This window comes from Zonotrichia albicollis, chromosome 2, assembly GCF_047830755.1.
Source record: "Zonotrichia albicollis isolate bZonAlb1 chromosome 2, bZonAlb1.hap1, whole genome shotgun sequence".
Lineage (NCBI taxonomy): Eukaryota > Metazoa > Chordata > Aves > Passeriformes > Passerellidae > Zonotrichia > Zonotrichia albicollis.
Window position 1 is genome coordinate 103,352,927 of NC_133820.1, and position 21,462 is coordinate 103,374,388.

The 21,462-nt window shown below is 41.0% G+C and overlaps 1 protein-coding gene across 2 annotated transcripts in view; it reads left to right on the forward strand.

Annotated features, from left to right (window-relative positions):
* RASA3 (RAS p21 protein activator 3) overlaps nucleotides 1-21,462 on the forward strand; it is a 131,743-nt gene that overhangs the window by 61,137 nt on the left and 49,144 nt on the right. For both annotated transcript variants that reach the window (XM_074535908.1, XM_005487990.4), the window contains exons 4-5: nucleotides 3,488-3,582; nucleotides 13,908-13,984. In XM_074535908.1, the coding sequence (XP_074392009.1) occupies nucleotides 3,488-3,582; nucleotides 13,908-13,984 (172 nt within the window). The remainder of the gene's footprint in view (nucleotides 1-3,487; nucleotides 3,583-13,907; nucleotides 13,985-21,462) is intronic.

Sequence of the window (21,462 nt, forward strand, 5' to 3'; positions counted from 1 at the left end):
AAACACACAGCAGTGTGTGAGGCTTTCCTACCCTCCCCCAGTCTGAGGCTCTGGTGAGCATCAGGCTTCAGAAAGAAATTAGTTCAGATGAGAAGAATATTTTTATTTCATCTTTGCTGGTTTTTGCTGAGAACCTAACTTCTAAAAGTGTAACTTATACTAAGTTTTGAAATTACACCTTACATTGTTCAACAAGCTTGGCTGTTTCCTGCCTCTTCCCATGCAGTGTCTAAAAGCTGAATCAGATGCAGACTCTGCAGCCTGGGGCCACTCTGAGGAAACCAGCAGGAGTGGCTGGGTGCCTCAGGTGCAAGATTTAGAGTTTCTTGGTGCTGTCTGGAAGCCACCCAAGTCTTGAGAAAGAGTGTGAGACAATGGGCTCGAGTTTGAGAGCATGCTGAAGAACCACAGGGAGGAAAACATCCCCTAAATGAGTGGTGGTAAATCCTTCTGACCTCTCGTGTGGGGTTTATCTTCAGGGAGAATTACAGGTTCTTATCGTGTAGTGTCAGGTCAAATGACAGGTGCCAACAGCTTGTGATTATTGGCCTGGATTTAGCCTAGTTCTGGTGCTGTGGAAGTTGTTTGAGCCAGGTCAGATGTAGGTCAGCCAGTGGAAGAGCAGTGACTGTGTAGACCAGGACAGAAACATGACCGTGCTCAGCACCTGCACTGTGTTTTGGTGATGAGGAGGAATGTGAGCTGGATGAGCATATGCACATGGCTGGTGCAGGTGAAGAATTATTAACAAATTGAGAGGGAAGCTCCTCTGTGTGTATGCAGAGAACTGTTTAACAGGGCAGATTAAACATTCTGCCTTATCAGTATTTTATCTTTGTATATGTTTAGACTGGCCAAACTGTAGGCCCTCTTTTTACTGCCACCCTCTTCTTTTTCCCTAGTAGATTTTAGTTCTTTGTGGATCATTTGGTATGCAGTGAAAACCCCTGGATAATAGCCAGCCCAGTCAGTAAGTTTCAGTCATTAATAAAACTTGCTTGTGTGCAGAGCAAACAGTGCTGTTCAAACAGTTTCCTAATCAAAACAGTTGTATCACCATGTTAACTCCCTCAGAGCTGGAGGCACGTGCCATTGCCTGTGAACACTTGGTGCTGCAATCATGATCATGTACTGACTTTGTGGCCAGACCCAGCTGGGTTACCCTGCCATCCTTGATGCAGAGAGCAGTGGAACTCCCTGCTGAAAAAGGGGGCAGTGATCACCCCATTTATGCCACGTGCAGACGCAGATATTGGAAAAGAATCCTTGGGTTTTCTGGAGGGCACTCCTTCCAGGGAGGTGGCTGTGAATGGGATGATGGCAGGTGACAGTGTTTGCAGAGTGTGTGCAACCTGCAGTTGAGTGGAGGATTTCTGCAGGAGATTAAAGGGTAGAGTGAGGATAGCAGCCAGTGAAAGTAAACAATTTCAAATGAGGTCCAGAGCAGTTAGTGGAAGGTCATGCATTTCAATGTATTCCTCTCCAAGTGTTTTAGAGAAACTAGGTTCCCCACAAACCACTGTGGTTGGAGAATAAAAGTAGAAGCTTTGAAAAAACACAGTCATCATGCCATGGATTCTCAGCAGAATAACGCTGTGTTTTCTGTTCAGCATAGTGCAGATGTCTTATTTACCCTTCCTGCCATATTATTTTGTAGGTTTGTGTAATTTAATTATTGCTTTTCTAAGAAGTTTCAAGTGGCTTGCTCTGCATATCCAGTAAAGAGTCTCCCTTGTTAATCTCTAGTTAAATGCTTGACAGGAGATGGATCTGATAATCTCCACAGGCCAAGCAGTGAGAGGATGGTGCTGAGGACAGAGTGAACAAGACTTAGAAATAATGGGTGAGAAGTTCTGAAAGGGAAACTAGAGCAGAAACCCTGCCAGATACCATGCAGGGCAGTTGTGGAAGAATGGCAGGTAGTTCAGAAACTGGGACTGGAAATCTGGAGACTGTCATCAGAAACAGCCTGAGGTGACAGAACAATGCAGCTGCAGCATGGTATGGGGCATAGCCCAGCAAACAGGAGGGCTGGGTGAAGCCATCCAACTAAAGGAAAAGGCCAGAAATTGAAGGAATGCTGGTGTGTAATAGCTTGCTGCTAGGACTTCTCTAAGCTTTTAGATTTCTGAAGGGAAGTGCTTTTTGTTTGCCACCTTTGTAGTCTTTGATCATGTGTTCTTGCTTTTTTTTTTTCTTTGTAAATGTGTTCTGTTAACATTTGCTGGGGTAATGTATTACTGACATCGGGCCAAACTGCATGAATTTAGGTCGCCTTGATTCTCTTTTCCCCAGAAAAATATATCCATTGGTGAATTTTATCTAACAACATTTGGTTAAAGAAAGTCTGGGTTTTTATGACAAAGCAGTATGCAAACTGTATGTGAGCAACTCACTTTAGCAGCAGAAATCTACCCAACCACATAGCCAAACCCCAGCTTCCTGGAGCCCTGTCAGTGTCTCTGACTGCCCTGGATTCTTTCCCCTCAAACATGCTGCTCTGCTCAGTGCCTGGGGAGCCACCCAGCCCAAAGCAGCTTGCTGAGCATCACGTGCTCCTCAGGCATGCCACACTCAGCTTTGTGTATACAAAGAAGGAGGCTTGGAAAAAGTTTCAGTGCTCCTCAGAGAGTGCTTTACTTTCTGCCTGAGAGAGATTGGGCAGGACAGCAATTTCTGCATTGACCCTTTGCAGTCATGCATGCTCTTAGTTCACAGCCTGGAGCTGAGTGCTGCTACTGTACCTACCAAAACAGATAATTTGGTAGTGGCAAGAGGGGTATAAAAATGTAAGAGTTAAAATTCTTCAGTGTTTTGGTGTGGTTTTCCACCCTGGCTTTTCTCTAGAGTCAGGGATAGCCCTTGGGTGGCTCTGGCTTGTGTAATGCCAAGTCTGAAAGATTTGAGTGAGAGAGAGAGGTTGACAGGGCCCCAAAATGCAGATGTGGGAATATGCTGTGATTTGACATTTCTAGTTGTTTTCCTTTTCCTACAAAACTATACTTTGAAATGCCTCATCCTAAAATATTGTTGGCAGTAGCATATGCCGGGCACTGTTAATTTGGGACTGTTACAGACATCAGCCACAAAAAAATCTCTGCAGTGTTTTCCAAGCTTTTCTTCCCGCAAGTTTAATTACATGTTAGAGAATTAATAATGACGTTTTTGTTATAAGCATATTTTCAAGCTTGTCCATAATGTCCAGTGCTTCACTCTGTTAGGTGTGTAGGACTTTAGGAATTTTCAAGTCATTCACAAAATGGAGTGGAAAAAGATGCTTGTCAGAATTGTATGATCCATCAATATTGTGCTCATTATTATGTATTGTGTAAAGAAATATTCCCCAAGAAAATCTTCCCTTTCTCTAAAGCCTTTCTTGAATAAGACAGGCCCTAAATCATTGTTTTGCAACTTGGCTTTGATGGAAATATATCTTGGTGGAGCTACAGTATGTCTTAAACTCTGTTTCTGGTTTGTTTTATTTCAGGAAAGGTTGCTATACAGAAAGAAGATCTGCAGAAGTATCATAACAGAGACACCTGGTTTCAACTCCAGCATGTTGATGCTGATTCAGAAGTACAGGTGAGATGGTTAAAAACATATCTTGGCAAAGAGTATTTGTAACAAGGCCATGGCAGTTTCATGGGTGTCATGGCTCTGGGGCAGATACGTTGCTTCCCTACAAAAAGGAAGCATTGCCCATTAGTATGGTTTGAGTTTTGGTGATGAGTGTAGGGTGGATTAAAAGTGTGCATAAATCACTGGGGGTCAGGATTCTGCATACAGAATCAATGAAAACAATGTGAACCATCAGGTCTGATACAGGGAGGGTGTGTTTATCTCAAGTATCAAATAACTTCAGGCCTATAAATAGCAGTTGATTCCTCAGGGAGTGGAGCCATCTTGAAAATAGTATCTGCAGGTACTGCTTAAAATAATTATGTTGGCAGGTTGCCACAGGAACGGCAATAAGTACATCTTAAGTGTTAAAAACATTCCTTGCCAGATCTCCAGGCCCTCTTCCATACAGTGGGAATGCTGATTATTGTATTACTTCAGCCCTAAATCACATTTAGGTTTTGGTACTTTGCAAATTTTTCTACACAGTGTGACTCCTCTCTCTGTACTTTTCTTCTTTTGAAGCAGATTCTATTTTCTGTTATGACATTAGGTCTTGTGAAAACAATCATTATAACAAAGCAAACAATCAAATTATATAGCAAAATACTGTGCCAGTTACTTTTTTTTTTTCCTCCTGTAAGTATACATATCACTTTTGAACCACAATACTTGTTTAGGAGGAGACATGAATATCTGGCCTGTGCAAAAGTCTCAGATGAATGCAAGGGGAAATGCCTCTTAGATACTTCTGTATGGTAGGGTTGGACACAGTGCCTTGGCTTTTCGGTGTGTGTGCAGGTTGGAAAATGACACTTAAAATGCACACACATTCCAACATAAAGTGTAGTCATGTATGGTGAAGCATATGTGAAAATGCATGCAAGATTAGGTTTTCTTTTTGTTTGGAGAGACAAATAATACCCTGTTGTGCCTGTGATACAAAGAAAGCCTCAGGACAGCCTCTTCAGCCTGTGACGTTCTCTTGTAAAATATTGATCCTCTCTAATGCCACATTTCAGTGTCACTGGTGATGGAAAGGCTTTTTAACAGGCTTTTAACTATGAGATCTATTCTGTTTACCCTGGTGTGTCCCTGTCTTCTTACCCCAAAGCCTCTTATGACAGTGCCTTTGGAACAATAGATTAAGTGTTTATTTCCTGTATGATATGAAAACTTTCCCTTTGTAATTTATCAGTTGAAGAAAGCCAATATTTAGATAAGCTTCTGCATTGTTTGTTTTGTTACAATATTTATACAGAGTGAATTTGTGGAAGCTTTTTAGACCAGGGTCCTTTCTAGGGCAGCAGTGCTAATGTAAGGTGCAGACAGCTCTTGCTTTGAGTGATGAGGAGCACAGGATTTGCTGGAAGCATGTTCTCTGTTCATAATTGTGCAGTTTATCACTTCTGTTTGCATCCTCACTAGAGCCCAACTCTTGAAAGCTGTTTCTGGGCTCCACAATAAGCCTTTATTACACATAGTGTAAATATGATTTACATGATACTCTAATTGTTTCCATTTATTTAAAAGTTCCTTGGTCTTTATGTTGAGGCTGCAAGAGGGCTTGGTTTTCCATAATAATGGGAGCAGATTTGTAAATATTTTGTATGAATTCTTATGCAAGTGAAGATAGCCAAATGAATTGTTTTTGTTTGTATCTTTTACATTTGCAGTATCTCAGTTGTCCTAAGCACTTCATGATTTGTAAGGAAAAATAAAATCCTTGTATTAATGATGAGTATTTTTACAATGTTATTCAGTTTTCCTCCAACTTTAAAGAAATAGTTTAAGAAAATTTTAATAGTTAACATTTGCAGTGAATCATGCAAATACTAGTACAAAGGCAGTCTTAATGTGGCAGCTATCAGTTTTATCATTCTAGCAGCTTTTCCAATACAATCTAGTGGATTAAACATTGAGCTGTAGGCCAGGAAACTCCTGCTTTTTCTGCTTTTGTCAGCCAGGGGCTGTTGTACTATTTTTCCATGTTGTAGATCACTTCATGGCTATTTAGCTATGCATCACAGCACTCTATTGAGGTAAGCTATTGTCACTCCCACACTTTGAATACAGTGAGAGTAAATGTCAGAAAGAATGTGACTTGCTTGGGGTTATGCAGTCAGGCTGAGAAATTAAAAAAGAAAGAAGAGACCAGGTTTCTAATTATTTCTAATACATTAGGCCATGATATGAAAGAAACTGGGTAAGAATAATAAACCTATGAGAGACTTAGCTTTACCATTTGTGAAGTCTAAAAATACCCAGGTTTTAAGCAGAGCAGCCAGCACAGTCAGAAACTAAAAGCCACATTAAAAACAATGGATTGTTCAAAAATTAGTGATATTGGATGCTTTGTTCCTTGTGGCCCACTTTTAGGACATGGTACCTCATTTTTGAGAACAGAAAGACTGATTTGAAATTATAGATAGTAACGTTTGTGATGTAAGAACTGATATATTGAGCTATCTGAAGTTTAATGAGAGAAATTTAAAATTTTGTTCAGCATGGTTGGTACCTCATTTGTATGAGTTCTTGTATACTTTAAAAAATCAGTATGTAAGTGTTAAGTGTTGTATAACTTCATCACAGATTGTTTCCAAGGTGTTTAGCTTGAGACTTTGAATCTAGTTTTATGGTTTTACAACATTGCCAATTCTTACTGTCTTATAAAGGTGCTTTGTATGTTCAGGAGTGAGATTATGGCTTCATAAATTTTATTGCAGATAAGGATGTTACTGACAGCAGGACTGCATTAATTGTCAGACTACACAGATATGAGTATTACTGTCAGATGCTTTAATGCCACCTCCATTTATCGCTTGACAGCAATTAAAGGAGTCTGGCATGATTGCTGAAGTTGAAGAAAAAATGAGGGCATTGTGTGTCTGTGCTGAGTGCTGCTGAGCCTGTGATCTCACCAGCACCTTGTGTTCAGTCTCACAGGGAGCAGTACTGGTGGGACTGTGCAGCTGCTCAGCCCACAGATGCAGAGCAGGCAGTACAGCCCACCCAATGCCTTTTGTGGGTTTGGTTCACTCTTTATCTAGCAAACCCACCCACTGAGATAATCAGCACCATCAGGTGCATCTCAACTTCCCCTTGCCTGAGTCAGTGGCAAACAGTGCTGTGTCAGTCAGCAGTGGGCTGTAGCTGCACCTTGAAGTTCACAGGCTTTTCCTCTGTTGCTGCATCAGTGCCCTCACATTTCACTGGCTGGTTTTGCTCTCACTACTTTGAGGATAACACAGTGCATGGTCTGCTCTAGTCCTGTCAGAACTACCATCCAGGATAGCCTGGATGCTGTTGAGATAGAGCTAGGTGATGAAACAGCAGTTGTGCTCTAGGTGGTTAAGTTTGAGCTGCTCTGTGAAGAACAAATGATGAAACTTCAGCTTGTATTTGTGTTGGGCATACAAATATGAAATTACATGATGTCTGAGTATTTCCTTTTTAAATATAGAGTAAAATGCTAAATGTGATCAGGAAGCTTTCTTATATAGAGTATACAGAATAGAAGTTGACAGCAGCCATTAATGTTTAATTTATGGCTTAACTTTCCAGACTGAGAAACTTGTTCTGGAGGTAGAAAGCTATAACCAGGTGGGCTTGTGTGCATTTAGCTGAAGGAATTTTAAGTTCCCACATTCTGATGGAGCCTGCCTCCTCCTCAGTACTGTGCCCAGAGTGAAATGCCCAGTGTCTGACAGTACATGAGCCCAAGAATTTTAGTGAGAAGTAGAACAGGAATTGAGCCATTGCTGAAAATAGTTTAATTTTTGCATTGAAATAGATTATGAGCAATCAGGCAGCTTCAGCTGGAGGGGAGGGGCTAGCAGCAGCAGGTACAACATTGTAAGCTGCTTGAGGCCAGGAGGAGCATGATGTTGGACACTTTACGTGGGACGTGTTTCTTTTCTGTTAGTCATTTGTCTTTCAGGACCTGCTGTATTCTCAGTGTCATACTTTTTGAGGTCTGGAAGTAAAAATAGCCATGCTGTTGCGTGTACCTCTTTTTTGACCCATGAATGTTTTCCTTTTCTTCACAGAAGGAAGTTTACCCAACAGTAACTGATTCAGATATTTGCCTAGGGCTGTAGATGACAGATGCTCTCAGTGGTCCATGTGTTCTCAGTGGAACTTAAGCCCAAGTGCACATGCAGTCTTTAAAAGGCCTTTCATGGTTTTGAGTAGTTTTCCCCTTAATATTTTTTCACATGAAGTTCACAGTTCAAGTTTATTTTGTGAAGTTTGAGCTTTGCCACCTAAACATCCTTTGTGTACATGTAATCAATGAAGTGGTTAAGGATCCAGAGATATTCTGATTAATATCTATATACACCAACATACTCCAAACCATGTTGTCAGTATATGCCTAAATGGGGGCATGTGCAAAGAGAGATTATTCTGACATGTTTTCCTGTGCAAGCTCTTGTTTTAAAAGTTCCCCTTTTCAAGTGTGCTTTGAGTTACTTCCTCCATTCCATTGACAAATGTGTAATAGTCATGTCCTCTTACAGCTGAGTTCTCAGTTCTAAATGATAGAATGCTTTTCCAAAGCCATTTATGATCAAGGTCTTATGTAAAGTCATTGTTGGGGCAAAAAAAGTCTGACAAAAACTTGATAATTGCTCATTTCCCCTTCCTTCTCATAAGAACTTTGATGTGTCTGAGATATCTATTTGGCTATCAACTTAATAAAAATAAAAGGCATGTAAAGGGCAGATAACCAACACTGAGGAAGCAAATTGTCTCACATTTTAACCTTCTGTACTCAAAGCTTTGTGCCAAAGATTAACTGATGTTAAGTACTTTCTTCAGACACCAAAAGCTTTTCCTCTTCCTTTCACCACTTTAGCATTTTGTCTGTGCAGGCCTTTGACTATTGTTGATTAAACATGCCTGTTCTTGAGAATGGACTGTGTCATGTAGTGTACTGTTCTTCATTAGTGTAAACATTTTTTATGGGTATGTTTGGAGAAGTACACCTAAAATCCTGTTGTCTTGCTTGACATAACTACTGGCTCTGAAATGCAGCCTGTGTATTAACTAGAACAACCTAGCTAAGGCATGGTGTGGTTCTCAAAAAAATGTTTCCTTTTTCTTCTTCATCTTCCTGTTGAATGCAGAATCTGTATCCCAAGTGTCAGGCTTTGTGAATGAAATCTTGGCCTTCTGGGAGTGGGAGTTTTGCCATGAGTTCATCAGAGCCAAGGTTTTACCACAAATTTTTTAATTAGCTCATCTTCTCCATCACACAAGACTGAGTACAGTTTATCCCATTCTGTGGAGGAAGCTGGAAATGTTACTTTGTTATTTTTATTCACTTTGTTGAAATTTCCAAGGACTGTCCCATGTCTGCTTGCTCAATGCTCTTTGTATATGTGGACCAAGTTGTGTTGAACTGTGATGGCTCTGTTGCTAATTGTTAATTAAGAATATACATTTGAAGATACAAGATATAATATCTTTAGGAGCAACTGTGCAGAGCAGTTTCACTCCAGTAATTGATAGAATTACATTATCCGATGAACAATTAAGAGCATTGCATGCCCACTGTCCAACAGTGATATTTTCTGTCTTTGTGTAGGTACTTAAACACTTCTAGCATAAAAATGAGTCGCTGACGCATTTTGTACAACCTACTGTAAGCATGGGTAAATGCAAATGGTAAAAAGAAGAAGCTGCTTCCAGGTTAGGTATCAGCTTTTAACCATAAACAGGAAATAAATGGGTGCTACCCACTTAACCTTCTATCTTCTAGTTGTTTTGAAGAGAGATGACATGTCTATTTTGATAGGGTGGGGAGAATCTCAAGGCTAAATGCCTACTGACAAAATTATTTGAGACAACTGAACCATGCATCAGCAATGGTAAATAATGTTTGTGGTAAAGGGAAAGAGCAGCTATTGACCAGATCCTGCTTTGTGGCAGGACTTCCTGTGGGAATGTAAGAGCACAGTATTCAGACTTAACAGCACAAAGGGCTAGGGCAGCTAATAATGTTTTGTTCTATTACTTTTTAGTAGCTAGTCTATTGTGGGGAGGAGCACCTGCTGCTGAACAATGAGTGTACATGGTTTTAAAGTAACATACGTGGGGCTGTATCTGCAGAACATATTTTGTCTGGGGGAATGAAACTCTTTCATGTACAACATCTACATATTATATCCCATCAAACTATTTGAGAGGAAAAAAAAAAGATTAATTTTAAGGATTTTGACCATATGGCACTATTCTTCCTTTAGAGAAACAGGAAGGTTAACATTATGCCATGTGAAGTTGTTTGCCAGCTCCTGAGCAGTTCTGACATGCTTGCACATATGGAGAGCAAGCAGATATCAGTTCCGCTTTGCTTAGCATTTATGAATCCATGCAGTGCTGAATGGAGCTGCTGCACTTGCCTCAGCAATCAGCTGGGTTCTGTTCCAGTTTCTGGGAGCTGCCCTGTGGTCCAGCAGGCAGGCTGTGATCTCTAGCATGATCCTCAGACCTCTCCCAGCCGCCCGCTGCCCTCTGCTAAAGGAAGGAGCAGCTGCTACGAGCAGCAAATGTAGACAGCAAACAAACTCCTTCCTCCTCCTGCTCCCAACCTGCTCTTGGGCCTGACCTTATGTGAGGCTGCTGATAATACTGCAGGCCTGGATTTACCTAAAGCAGTAGCTGTACCCTTGATCTTTCCCCTCCCACTCCCTCAGGGGCAGCATTTAGTGAGCCCTTAGGGTTTGGCTCAGTTTTCTTGTTGGCTTTTAAGTTTTACTGATGGCAGAAAGCGACTTCCCGAGAAACTGGCTAAAAAGGTTTCAGCTTAGACAGAATCTGCCCAATAACATTTGCTATATTCTGAAATAAAATTTGGAAAGACTGGAAAAGCAGTAGTGCAGGTTATTTCCTAGTTTGGCATGGTCTCTGTGCAGTGCTGAGTTCTTCCAATGCTCATTTCTCCTGACAATTTGGAGCAAGAGAAGATAAACCAACATACCAGTGTCATCACAGTCCTGAATTTGAGATTGCAAAAAAAATGAAGTGCTGGCACGAGTCAGTCTTGAACTGTGGTTCATGTCACCTGCTTAGCCTAGTCCTCTCCTACAGCTCCTGTCTGGTACATCTCATCTGTTCTCCATCTCCAGGAGCTGGGGAGAGGCTGCTTGCAGCAGAAACACTCTACCAGCAGGATGAAGAGTAAGGAGCCAAAAGTGGGTCCCAGTCCCTCTTTCCACACTGCTGAGCAATGAGCAGAGTTGAGTTGGGAAAAGTGTCCCCATGTGGAATAAATATTTGGAAAAACCTTCATCCAGGTGCACCTCCCACCTTGGGGGGAAAGTTCCCAGCAAAATTGGGTAGGCTAGTGAGAAGTAGAAAGGTGTGTTACCATAAACCTCTTGCCAGCAGGTTTAATAGTAAACAAAATAGTAAACAAATACCTTACTTAGGAGTTTTTCTGGTATCAACTGTTGTTCTTTTGTGGAAGTGAATTATCATGCTGTGTGAACCCTGGATATTAAGGCTATTGACCTGATGCTTAATATTCAAGCAAACTGTATATTTTGTAGTTTTGTTTAAAATCAGCAGGGAAGACTTGTTCTTTTCCTTTGTTTTTAAAAAATGAAAGATTTCTAAAAATTTGATAGTAACAAAAAGGATGGAGATTGGGTAGATTTGGCTCCTCTCTTGGGCTTAGGCAGACTGACAGTCTTTTGTGCATCTTCCAGAGCCTCAGATAGGCACAGAAGTTTCTGGTATTTGTCAGTGCCTTTTCATAAATATTTCTCTGAAAAACCAGATTGCATCTATTTTGATCTGGGTTGGATGTTGCATCTGAATCCACAGTCACTGCTCCATGTGGGGTGTGTCAGATTCCAGGGCAAAATGTGTGCACTTAGCTGCACTCTGACACGGCTCCCAGTGGTGTCCTGGTGACCTTGCAAGCACTGCCTCTGAGGCCTTGTTCAGGATGCTGAAACTGCTTCATGCCAGGATGGCAGAACTTTGTCATAAGAGTAACTTTAGGATAATCTGTGGTCGTGCATTTTTTTCCTTCAAAGTACTGCGGTTAAATTAAACCACAAATTTGCAACTGCTGGAAACATGATACAGTTAGGTAGGGTTTGTGTACTTTATTTGCTTTATAACTGTTTTCTGGTGTTTCAATCCACAGTGGCTCACTGCTTCATTCCAGGCTGGAGACAGGCTTTCCCTGTATCTAGAAAACCAGGACTTTGAGTATTTTTCTTTTTTTTTTGCCAACTTGCAGTCAGTTTTGTTTTCCGATTACAGAGTGTGTAGTAAAGGTTATATTTAACAATCATAGTGTAAATTGTGTTCTCAGTAAGGCCTTTCAAACTTTTTTTTGTTACTTTTTTCCTTTTGAGTACTGTCTGCTTCCCTACAAGAAATTCAGTCATCCAATGGCTTCTCTAATCAATAACTGGAAGCTGGCTGACCCCATTATGTGGTGTTAGATGTGGTTAGGAAGGAGGTGTGACCTGTGAACCCACCCTCCATTTCAGCAGGAGCTGATGGAAAAGGAAATGTTCAGCAGTTGAATTGGCACTCCTTCAGCTTGTTCCTTGCAAAGGGGTCCTACCCTTCTACAGAACGTTGTGCTAATAAGCATAGCTGCTTCTAGGAACAACCCTGAAATATATTTGTTAATGGAAATGTTTTGAATAATCAATACATGCTGCTTCAGAATTGCCAAACCTCCGGATTTTTTCTCAGAAAAAAGAAAGCATTATAGCCTCCTAATGCAGGACTGAGCCTAGACTCAATCCCTGGCCCCAGAGGAGGAATTCTCTCTGAGCAGGATGAAGTCACTTTTTCAGTTTTCAGTAAAATGAACTTTTTCTTTTGTTCTGTTGCATTGTCTAATCTTTCCTGCTTGTAAACTCTGCAGACCTACTACAATAAAAGATTCCTGTTATTATTACAGTAGTTCTGTTAATACTAAAAATATAGATTTCTTTCTTACAAACTGTCAGTCAAAGATCATGGCAATTCTCTGTTTCTGTGGTACATGTAATCCATTATAGGTTGACCTTTTTGTTGATTAGATTAACTTTTGATCTTATGATACTGATTTATTGCAGTTTTCCATCTTCCCTTTGCAAAATGAATTATCTGGTATTTTGTAAACTCAGCTAATGCCATTTCTCAGGAGTGAATTTATTCAGCTGAATCCTTATGTTTTGCATAATGGTATAATTGATTTGGGAAAAAGCATTCTGTTTATGTAAGAGTAACCTTTTCTGTAAAATAAGCCTGAAAACATGTTACTGTAGCCTTATTTCAAGGTATTTGAATTTTTAACTGGGAGTAAAACACTAGAAGGTGTTTTGGGAATACTTGTAGGCTGCTGGTCCCAGTGATCCCATGACCTCAGTTTTGCTGTAGGAAGCTTGGAGTCACTCTTGGAGCAGCTGACCATTTTCAAAGCTTTCACAAGAGAAAGACAAAAGCTACAAGAAAAAAAGGCTTTTTAGCCCATGAGAGGCATCACAATCATTTTATGCTTAATGTAGCTAGGAAAATGCATGAAATACTGCTGATTTTTAAATATCTTTTTTTCAACCTAATTTCTGAAATGAGGAGCTTTCATTTTATTCAGTCTGTGTGAGGTTGAGCAAATGGCCAGTTTGCTCTCAGGCTCATCTGAGTGCATTGAAGCATTCTTTCCTGAGAAGGAAACATTTATTTAAGACTAGCAAAACTATTTCTATAAAAACACTTGTGTACCTTGGTACTTTGTGATGGTAAGGAAGGACTTGGACACTGTGTAACAGTAGATACTGTGAATGCTAGCAACATGATTGAACATTTTAATGTGTCTTTTTAATGGTTGTTTGATATACTTTTATTGATACCTGTCTTAGAGTTTATATTGCTTAATACATTTTATTTTTATAATGTTTAAAACATGTAGAGGTTAATTTATAAGATACTTCTGTGATATCATTTTTAACAATAGTGTTGCAGATACTTGCTTAATATTTAAAATGCTAATTACAACTTCAGCATAACATTTCTGTGTCAGACCATAGACACTCAATATCCTTCAATCAGTTCAGCTTATAATATAATGGTGGGAATTATGCACCCAAATTTAGTTGAATGACTACTAGTTTGGATTTTCTGGCAGTAGAAGGACCTCAGCTATACAGCTCTTATTTAATCTTTAGGCTTCTCCTGGAATTACTTGCACAAACTAGCTTGCTTTGGTTGAAGTTGGAATGGTGTGAGTGCCTATGGATAAAACTAACATTTCCTGTGGTGTTTTTGGTGTGTTTCAGGGGAAGGTCCACCTGGAGCTGAGACTGAGTGAAGTCATAACAGACACTGGTGTTGTCTGCCACAAGCTCGCAACTCGGTAGGACTTGAAATGTAGCTGTGAAGTTATGAGAAACAGACTGATTGCAAACAGTCTGCAGTGCTTCATTTAAAAATAGTTGGAGGAATCAACACATTTAGTTGAACATTGAATGTTCCTAATCAGAAATATCCTTATGAGTTTATAGCATGTGAGTTTTTTCATTTTCCCTTTCCCTCCCTCTATGTAATTTTCTTCCTAATAGCCTTAAATGTTAATCAATTCCTTACCCAATTTAGTCACAGCATAAATACTAAAAAGACATCAAAGGGTAATATTAATGTCCTTCTAATTTGCATTAAGGACCTTACCAGCTAAGTAAATTTGTAGCACAGCTTGTGTGGTGAGAGTGCTACAGAGCTGACTTAAAACAAAAGTTTGCTATCACTTACTAAGGCAGCCTGAGAATCAGCCGTCTGGTCTCATTCAAGTTGGAGCAGTGATGCCACAGGACTCAAATGGCAGTAAAGATTTCTCTGTCCTCTGAGCAGGAGTCTGCAAGACCACTGCTCTCAGGCCACACCAAAGCCTTTCACGTTACCTCAGAAGCAATGGCAGAGCTGGTTTGCCTCTGTGAGGAATACTTTGTGTTCTCTGGCAGAAGAGCTGTCAAAATCACACTGCTGGCATCACACACTTCTGTGTCAGTCATGTCAATATGATAAATTGAAAGTTTAAATAAAAAATATTTATTTATTTATTTAAAAATAAAGAAAAAATAATTGAAACTAGGAAAGTTCTGACCAGCCCAATTTTCAGACCAGTATTTAGTATCATTTTGTTGCTGCCTTTGCTAAGGCTTTTTCCTGGTAGTCTTTACATCTGGGACCTGTTAACAAACGCAGGTGACCCATATGGTGACCTCCATCACTGCAGGCCCACTCTTGATATGAGGATGGGCTGGGGTACGTGGTCCTGCCTGCCTGTGCATGTACCCTCTGGCCGTGCAGGTCCTACCAGAACTCTGCAGCAGGTACATTTGACCTCTTCCTCTCTGCAATCTGCTTTCATGAGGCAGGGGATAGTTTGCTGCTGTGAAGGCTCTGAGCTCCAGTGAATTTGTTAACCAGGGCACAGTGCTGCTGGAACACAACTGAACCTCTTTGAGAACAAAAATTGCCATGTCAGTATAGCTGTGCACCACCTGGAGGGCCCAGCCTTCCTCTAGCTGCTGCCTGAGGACTCTCATTGTGTCATTCTCCATTGCACAATTTGAATATTACCAGGTGATGATGGTCACACACATTCTGAGAAATCAGAGCTCAAACCTGTATCTACCAAGTCCTAGGCTGGCATCTTTTAAATGTTGCTCGTATTGCTATTGGTCCTAAGGCTTTGTGGGACAAGGGGAAGTAGAAGGTGGGAAAAGGCAATTTCTGTGTTAGAGAGGGTGAATATGTGTGGAACATACAGGACAGTGGGTTTATCACTGAGCTTGGACTTTCCTTGAAGCATGCCTGGAGGATTGTGTGTTTAGACAGGGAAAGGAGCAAAATTGTCCTGATTACCACATTGAGGTTTTGGTTTTTTTTGCTTTGGCCTTTCTGAAAGTGTAAAATGCACTCCTTAGATGTGATACAGCCACAGAGCCTTCTGTCCTTCTCCTTTGAACCCTAATTGTGGGTTGGAATCCTGTGATGTCCGTGACTCTGCAAACATAGATTAACTGAAATGCCCTTCTGCTCCCATCTGTTTTGAATAGTTAGGAGGTGTGCTGAAGGACCTTCAGAAGTGTTTGCCTGTGTTTGTTTTATTTTGAGAGAGTATGCCATATCACAGCCAGCTGTCTTTTAAAGGTTTTGTCTTCGGTTAAGTGGGGCCCTGTAAAATTATAGTTCCAATGGATTTTTCAGTGAACTTCCTGAAATGCTGGAAATAGGTGTCTGAAAAGCTCCTTCTTGATATGCAATACATGCAGCTTCTTGCTTCATGAATAGCAGTAAGGCAATGACTACATTAACAGTGTGATTTCCTAGCTTTTTAATTTGGCTAGACAGGTTTTAAATACTTATTCAGATTTTTGCTTATATGTTCTCTATTTGAAGACTATTTCATTAACTTTCTACAATGCAGATAAAAAAAAACTTCAGTTGGTTTGTGAAGCATTCTGTAACTGTGATTTGCTAGGTATTGTTCAGTGTATTAGCTGCAATGTGTAGAAAAATCACGGGGTTTTAGCCACTGAATCATAATGAGTTCAGGTGTCTTAGAAACAAAATTTGAAAATCAGAGTTCAAGCAAGCTTTTGTCTGCTGAAACTGTCCTTTCCCTTTGCCACCTTCTCTTTGATATCTGACCTGGACACACTGCTTTGTCTAGTTTCCACATTTATTTGTTATTTGAGTGGTGAAACTAGTGCTTAGCAGTTCAAATAAGAGAATTGGGAAAGAAGAATGTTTCTAGATTATGTCGTTCCACAGGATTGATGCAGGATTTCATGGCTGTCTGTCTTAGCTGTGAGAAAGAAGAAGGGAAAGATGAAGGGGAGTGTTTACATCATGGGATAAAAAAAAGCACTTCAGAATGTAGTCCAGCATTTTCTTCATGCCACACTGCTTGCTTCAGGAAGGTCTGAACTGCAGTTCTTAACATTTTTCCACATGATCTAAAGTCTCTTGCAGGTTTGTTCACAGGCATCTTGGTTCTAGTGCTTCAGCCTGTAAGAAAAGTGTGGTAATTAAGCAATGCTTAGCTAAATGTCTTTGTAGCTGGAATTTGCCAGTGAGGAGAGCAGCAAGGGCAGGAGAGGCAGAGCCTTTGTTAGAGGTAGGTCAGGAGTGCAGAGCAGAGACTAGGTGTTCTGGGGAAGTGCAGGTTCCAATTGAGTGTTGTGAAAATCACTGATTTTCTTAGGAATATCTTGTGGATGTTACAGTGAGCAAATAAGGCTGTAAAAATATGAGCAAGAATCTAGAATCACTTCATCTTAAAAACTGACTTGTTCTGATGAATCTAATGCTTGTCTTGTGAACTTCCTTGACTTTGTTTTAAATGAAGCATTCAGCTGCAGAGATGAACGCTGCCCTGCAAATTCCCTCATACATGTAACTGGTTGAACAGTTCAGGTTTTGCAGGGAGAACAAAAGCTGCATCCAGTGGGCAGCTGTTTAAAAATACCTTAGAGGCACTTGCTTTTCTTAAGTCCCAGAGTAGTGCTTGTTTTCAAAGACCACGCATGTTGGCTAAATGAAGACTTGGTCCAATTAGGAAACTTTTTTATCTCTCCAGAAGGTAAAAAAGATATGAGCTTACCCATAGGTCTTTTTCAGTGTGCCCTCTGAGCCTGTTCACATTGCTGCCACCTCTGCATTCCAGAAAGCCTGGAAAGCAGCTGGGGCTGAGCCAGCCCTCAGTCCTGTGGAGCATGCTGTGAACAGTCAGCTGGATGAATGGATGGAAAAATTCATCTGAATGGAAGGGCAAATTAAAATATTTAAGTGCTGAGCTCTTGAACATTAAGTAGTAGATTATTAAAAAATGCAAAAGGCAAGTGTGCTTCCTTAGCCCCTGCAGAGGAAGCAAAAAATTCAGTTCAAAACCGGTTACCTAATAGCTTCTCCTTAAGAAGCATTCAGTACTTTCATTTAGTCTTAAACCACTAAGCTGTTGTGCTTCATCACAGGCCGTGGTCTCAGCCAGCTGCTACAGCACAATCTCCTGGGCTGAATTCCTGCACAAGAGATTAAAAGGAGAAGCATTAGTGGATTTAAGTTGCATTGACAGTACAGATGTAGGCACCACACTCACACTGCTTGTGTCCCCCAGCAACTTCTTCTGTCATACTCTGTAAGAACCACAGCTCTCACTTGGGATGCTCCTTCTGGGAAAGCTTTGCTACTTGTGGGCATCCCCTGTGGGACCTGGTACAAAACCTGGTGGTCCTTGTGACTGACCCCCATCAGTCTCCTGCATCCCAGTTACAGGACTTGGGATGCAGGCTCTTGATGTGTGTATTCACACCATAGAGGGAGATGAGATGTGCAGCCTGCTGACCACAGACCCTTGCCCAAGTATGTCGGATAAAAAACAACAAGAAGTATGGACTTGGTGGTTTGGTACCTTTCTCTAGCTGCACTTGTACTGAGCACTGTTGTGCCATGTAGTGAGTCACCTTGAGTGCTGGGAAAAAGAAAGTCTTAGTAGGTCTGGCTTCTCTCCTTTTTGTGTTTTACTCACAAAAGATCTTGCACTGTGTTCCTCCTCAATTTTACAGTCACAGCCTTCCTGGCCCTCCGCACAGTCAGCCACTGCTTGTTGTGACTAGCAATGTCTGGCCTCACTGGCTGTGAGGTGAAGGCTCTCTCCTGTTTGTCACCTGCCAGAAATCTATCTGTAATTTTATGAAGATTTTTAAGATAGGCCGTGGAAGGAAGTGGTCAAGACTTTCCCATGCTTCTGGCTGTTTGTGTCCATACACACCCCTTTGTGCTGACACACAGCTTTTGGCAGCTGCTTGAGCCCTGTTGTATTTTTTAAGCTGAAACAGGCCTTAATCCTATGTATCATGGAACTGCACTTTTCTTTTTCTGTAATGCAGAAGAAGGAAAATGACCAAGGAGACATTCTCTTTCTGCAGTCATGCTGGGTGGAGGTGTTTGAGCTAAGTCATGAATAGTGTATGTCTAGCCATTTTGCATGAATACATCTGAAAATCAATGATATGTACTTTTCCCTGAACTTTTTTTTCATGAGCCACCACTTCCCATGTACAGAAACCTTTCCTTCTTTACAACCAAAGTACTTGGAAAGGATCCCTAGACTTTTTGTAAACCTTTCCCCACCATTGCTAGAGCAGGTTTTGGGCAATGTATTTGTGTTTAGCACAGGAGGGTGGTTCCCCAGAGGCTTTAAGGCCTCTGGGCTGTCCAGACAACTTTGTCTCATCTGTCAGAGCCACACAGGCAAGGAACAGCAGATACATGCGTTTGTATTTATTTAATAAAGAGGAGGGCTCCTGTAGATAGCTTTGTAGCAATCTGCAGGCTTTGCTGTGGTTAAGCTACTAGAGGCAACATTTAGAGGCAGTGTTCTGTATTTAGCAAGATGACATCTTGCAGCATGCCTGAAGGAACAGGCCACTGAACTCCTGTTGAAAGTCAGAGTGAGCTGGGAGCCTGGCTCCCTGATCATCCTCTGAGAATTCCAGCATGTGTATGTAATTAGTCACATTTAAATGTCTGTATTTATTCGCTGTCCCCAGCTGCTCCTTCAAGTGTTGTCTTATGTCTTGTCTCTTAGTTTTAAAAAAGCTTGGAAACATCTGCTTTGGAGAGCTCACCCCTCCTCCCCTCTGCTTCTTTTTTCTCCCACCCAGTAAATCTATATAGCTAAATAACAACATGTGTGCTTCAGAGGCTACTGCTGTCTTTCACATGTAGTAACACACTTATCCAGTAAGTAATTCGTAAGTCTACAAATACATTATCAATGCTGAAATTTTATTTGGAAAGTAAAGCTTTTGTAGCTCTGGTATGGAAGATGTGGCTGCTCTGCATTAATTTATGAATTAAATGCTGTGCAGCTCTCTTGAGGGCTCCACAAGATGTATTCCGACCATGTGGAACAAAGCTGAATGGGCAGTTTACAGGAGCAGGCAGGAGAGGAGACAATAAGTAGGTATGACATCCCCAAGATCAACACTTCAGGGATTGTTAAAAGAACAGTGACTGATCTGGGAGCTTTAAAAGCCTTCTGAAGAGGAAGAGGGAGGTAAGGAAGAAGGTTTCATTTGTCAGGTGTGGTTAAAGCAGAAAGTCTCTGCCTAGGCGTGGGAGTCCTGGGACTTGGTGGTGCTTCCCTTGCCTTCCCTGCCATGGGAGTAGAGCACAGAGCATGCAGTGAGCAGCATCTGACCTTCCTCTCTGATGGCTCACATTATAGATCTGAACTTCCTTGTCCATGAACATTGCTGCTCACTGGTTGACAATCACTGCCCTAAAGCAGATTGACTTTATGTAACTGTTTAAAAGTCTCTTATGCAATATAATGTTTCTAAGGTTAAGGTAAATGATGGCTTCGTTTTGAAAATTTCAGAGCTCAGCCTTTTTGTTTTGTTGGCCACAACTCATGAAGGGCAAAGTTACATATATCAGGTCTGGTTGGAAGGCTGAGATAATAGCCATTCCTGCTTTTGGATCAGCAGTCTGGATCCTAATCTAAAGCATAAGAGGAAAACATGGTTTTGTCTGGTGCAGGTCTGCTGTTTCCTCCTGTGATTGCAAAAACTATTTTCCTTTTCCAGATTGGAGTTGGTGTTCCACCCAAGTGCCAGCAGGAACCTGGGGTTGTTTCTTCATGGAGGCAATGTTTTGTTGCTTTGTGAGGCAGAGGCTCAGTCTCAGGCTCTTGATGATTGTGTTGATGTGGTGCAGGGCTGCAGCTCCTGTTGGAGGTCAGAGGAGACCAAAACTGGCAGTGACTGCTTTTCCTGTCATGTTGCTTGGTACTGTGCCTACATTCAGAATGGGTCCATGAGCCACCCAGCCCTCTTGGGTTTGCTGCTTCCAGTTTAGAGAATATACATTTATGTTGCTTTAGAAAAATTTCCATTCCACTGCAGAGACATGCAGCCAGCTTTGAACTCACCTCAGGGTCAAATGAAGCTTATTTTCCTGCCTAAAATATGACCTGCATATAATAGGGGAAAATGGTATTGCTAACTACAAGAAGGCTGGTTTAATGTATGCATTAATCAGGTGAACTCACAGTATTTTGAAAAATTTCAACCTCTGTTTGCTCCTGGGAAGGAATGCTAATGAAGGCATGAAGTAGTTTCATGGCATCATTTTGAATAAACTCATGCATCCATTAAATGTGTTACAATCTCCTTTCTCTGGAGAGCAAGCCCTGCATCAAGCTGCATCTTTTCCTGCAGGATTGCATCTTGATCATGCTTTTAATCTGGTGTGGGTTTCGTAACAAACTGATGGGGAGAAAATGCTGAGAGGTTAAATCACATAGTGTCTGGTACTTTTATCATGAAGTGCTGCAATGCTGTGGGTTTTGGGAGTACAGAGGAGAAGGAAGAAGAGAGATGTATCTTTATAAGGCTGTAACATAATGCATCATTTTTTTCTTTTTTCTTCCCAGCTCTCATAACACTGAGTTTATACTGTCTCTGCTGTGCTTCTCCATCCCCACCATAACCTCTGTTCTCTATTTTGTAGCCTAAATCAAGTTTCAACTGTTCTCCATTAAACCTCTGATATATAGAAATACTGTCTTCTGCTGCTGCTGTGTTTTCCACTAAATGAAGTTTGCTTCATGCTTCTTTGTTTTTGTATTCAGTGTTTCTTCAGTGCTTCTCCTCTAATAATGAAATTCTTTATGCAAATCACATACAAGTATTATTTTATCTGTAATCCCAATCAACAGCAACTTCAATTAGACTCTTCTCCAGCAGAACATACTTTAAAGTGCTCACCATTTTGAGATTGGATAGTCATCACATGATTCTGGAATAGGTATAAAACTTGGTT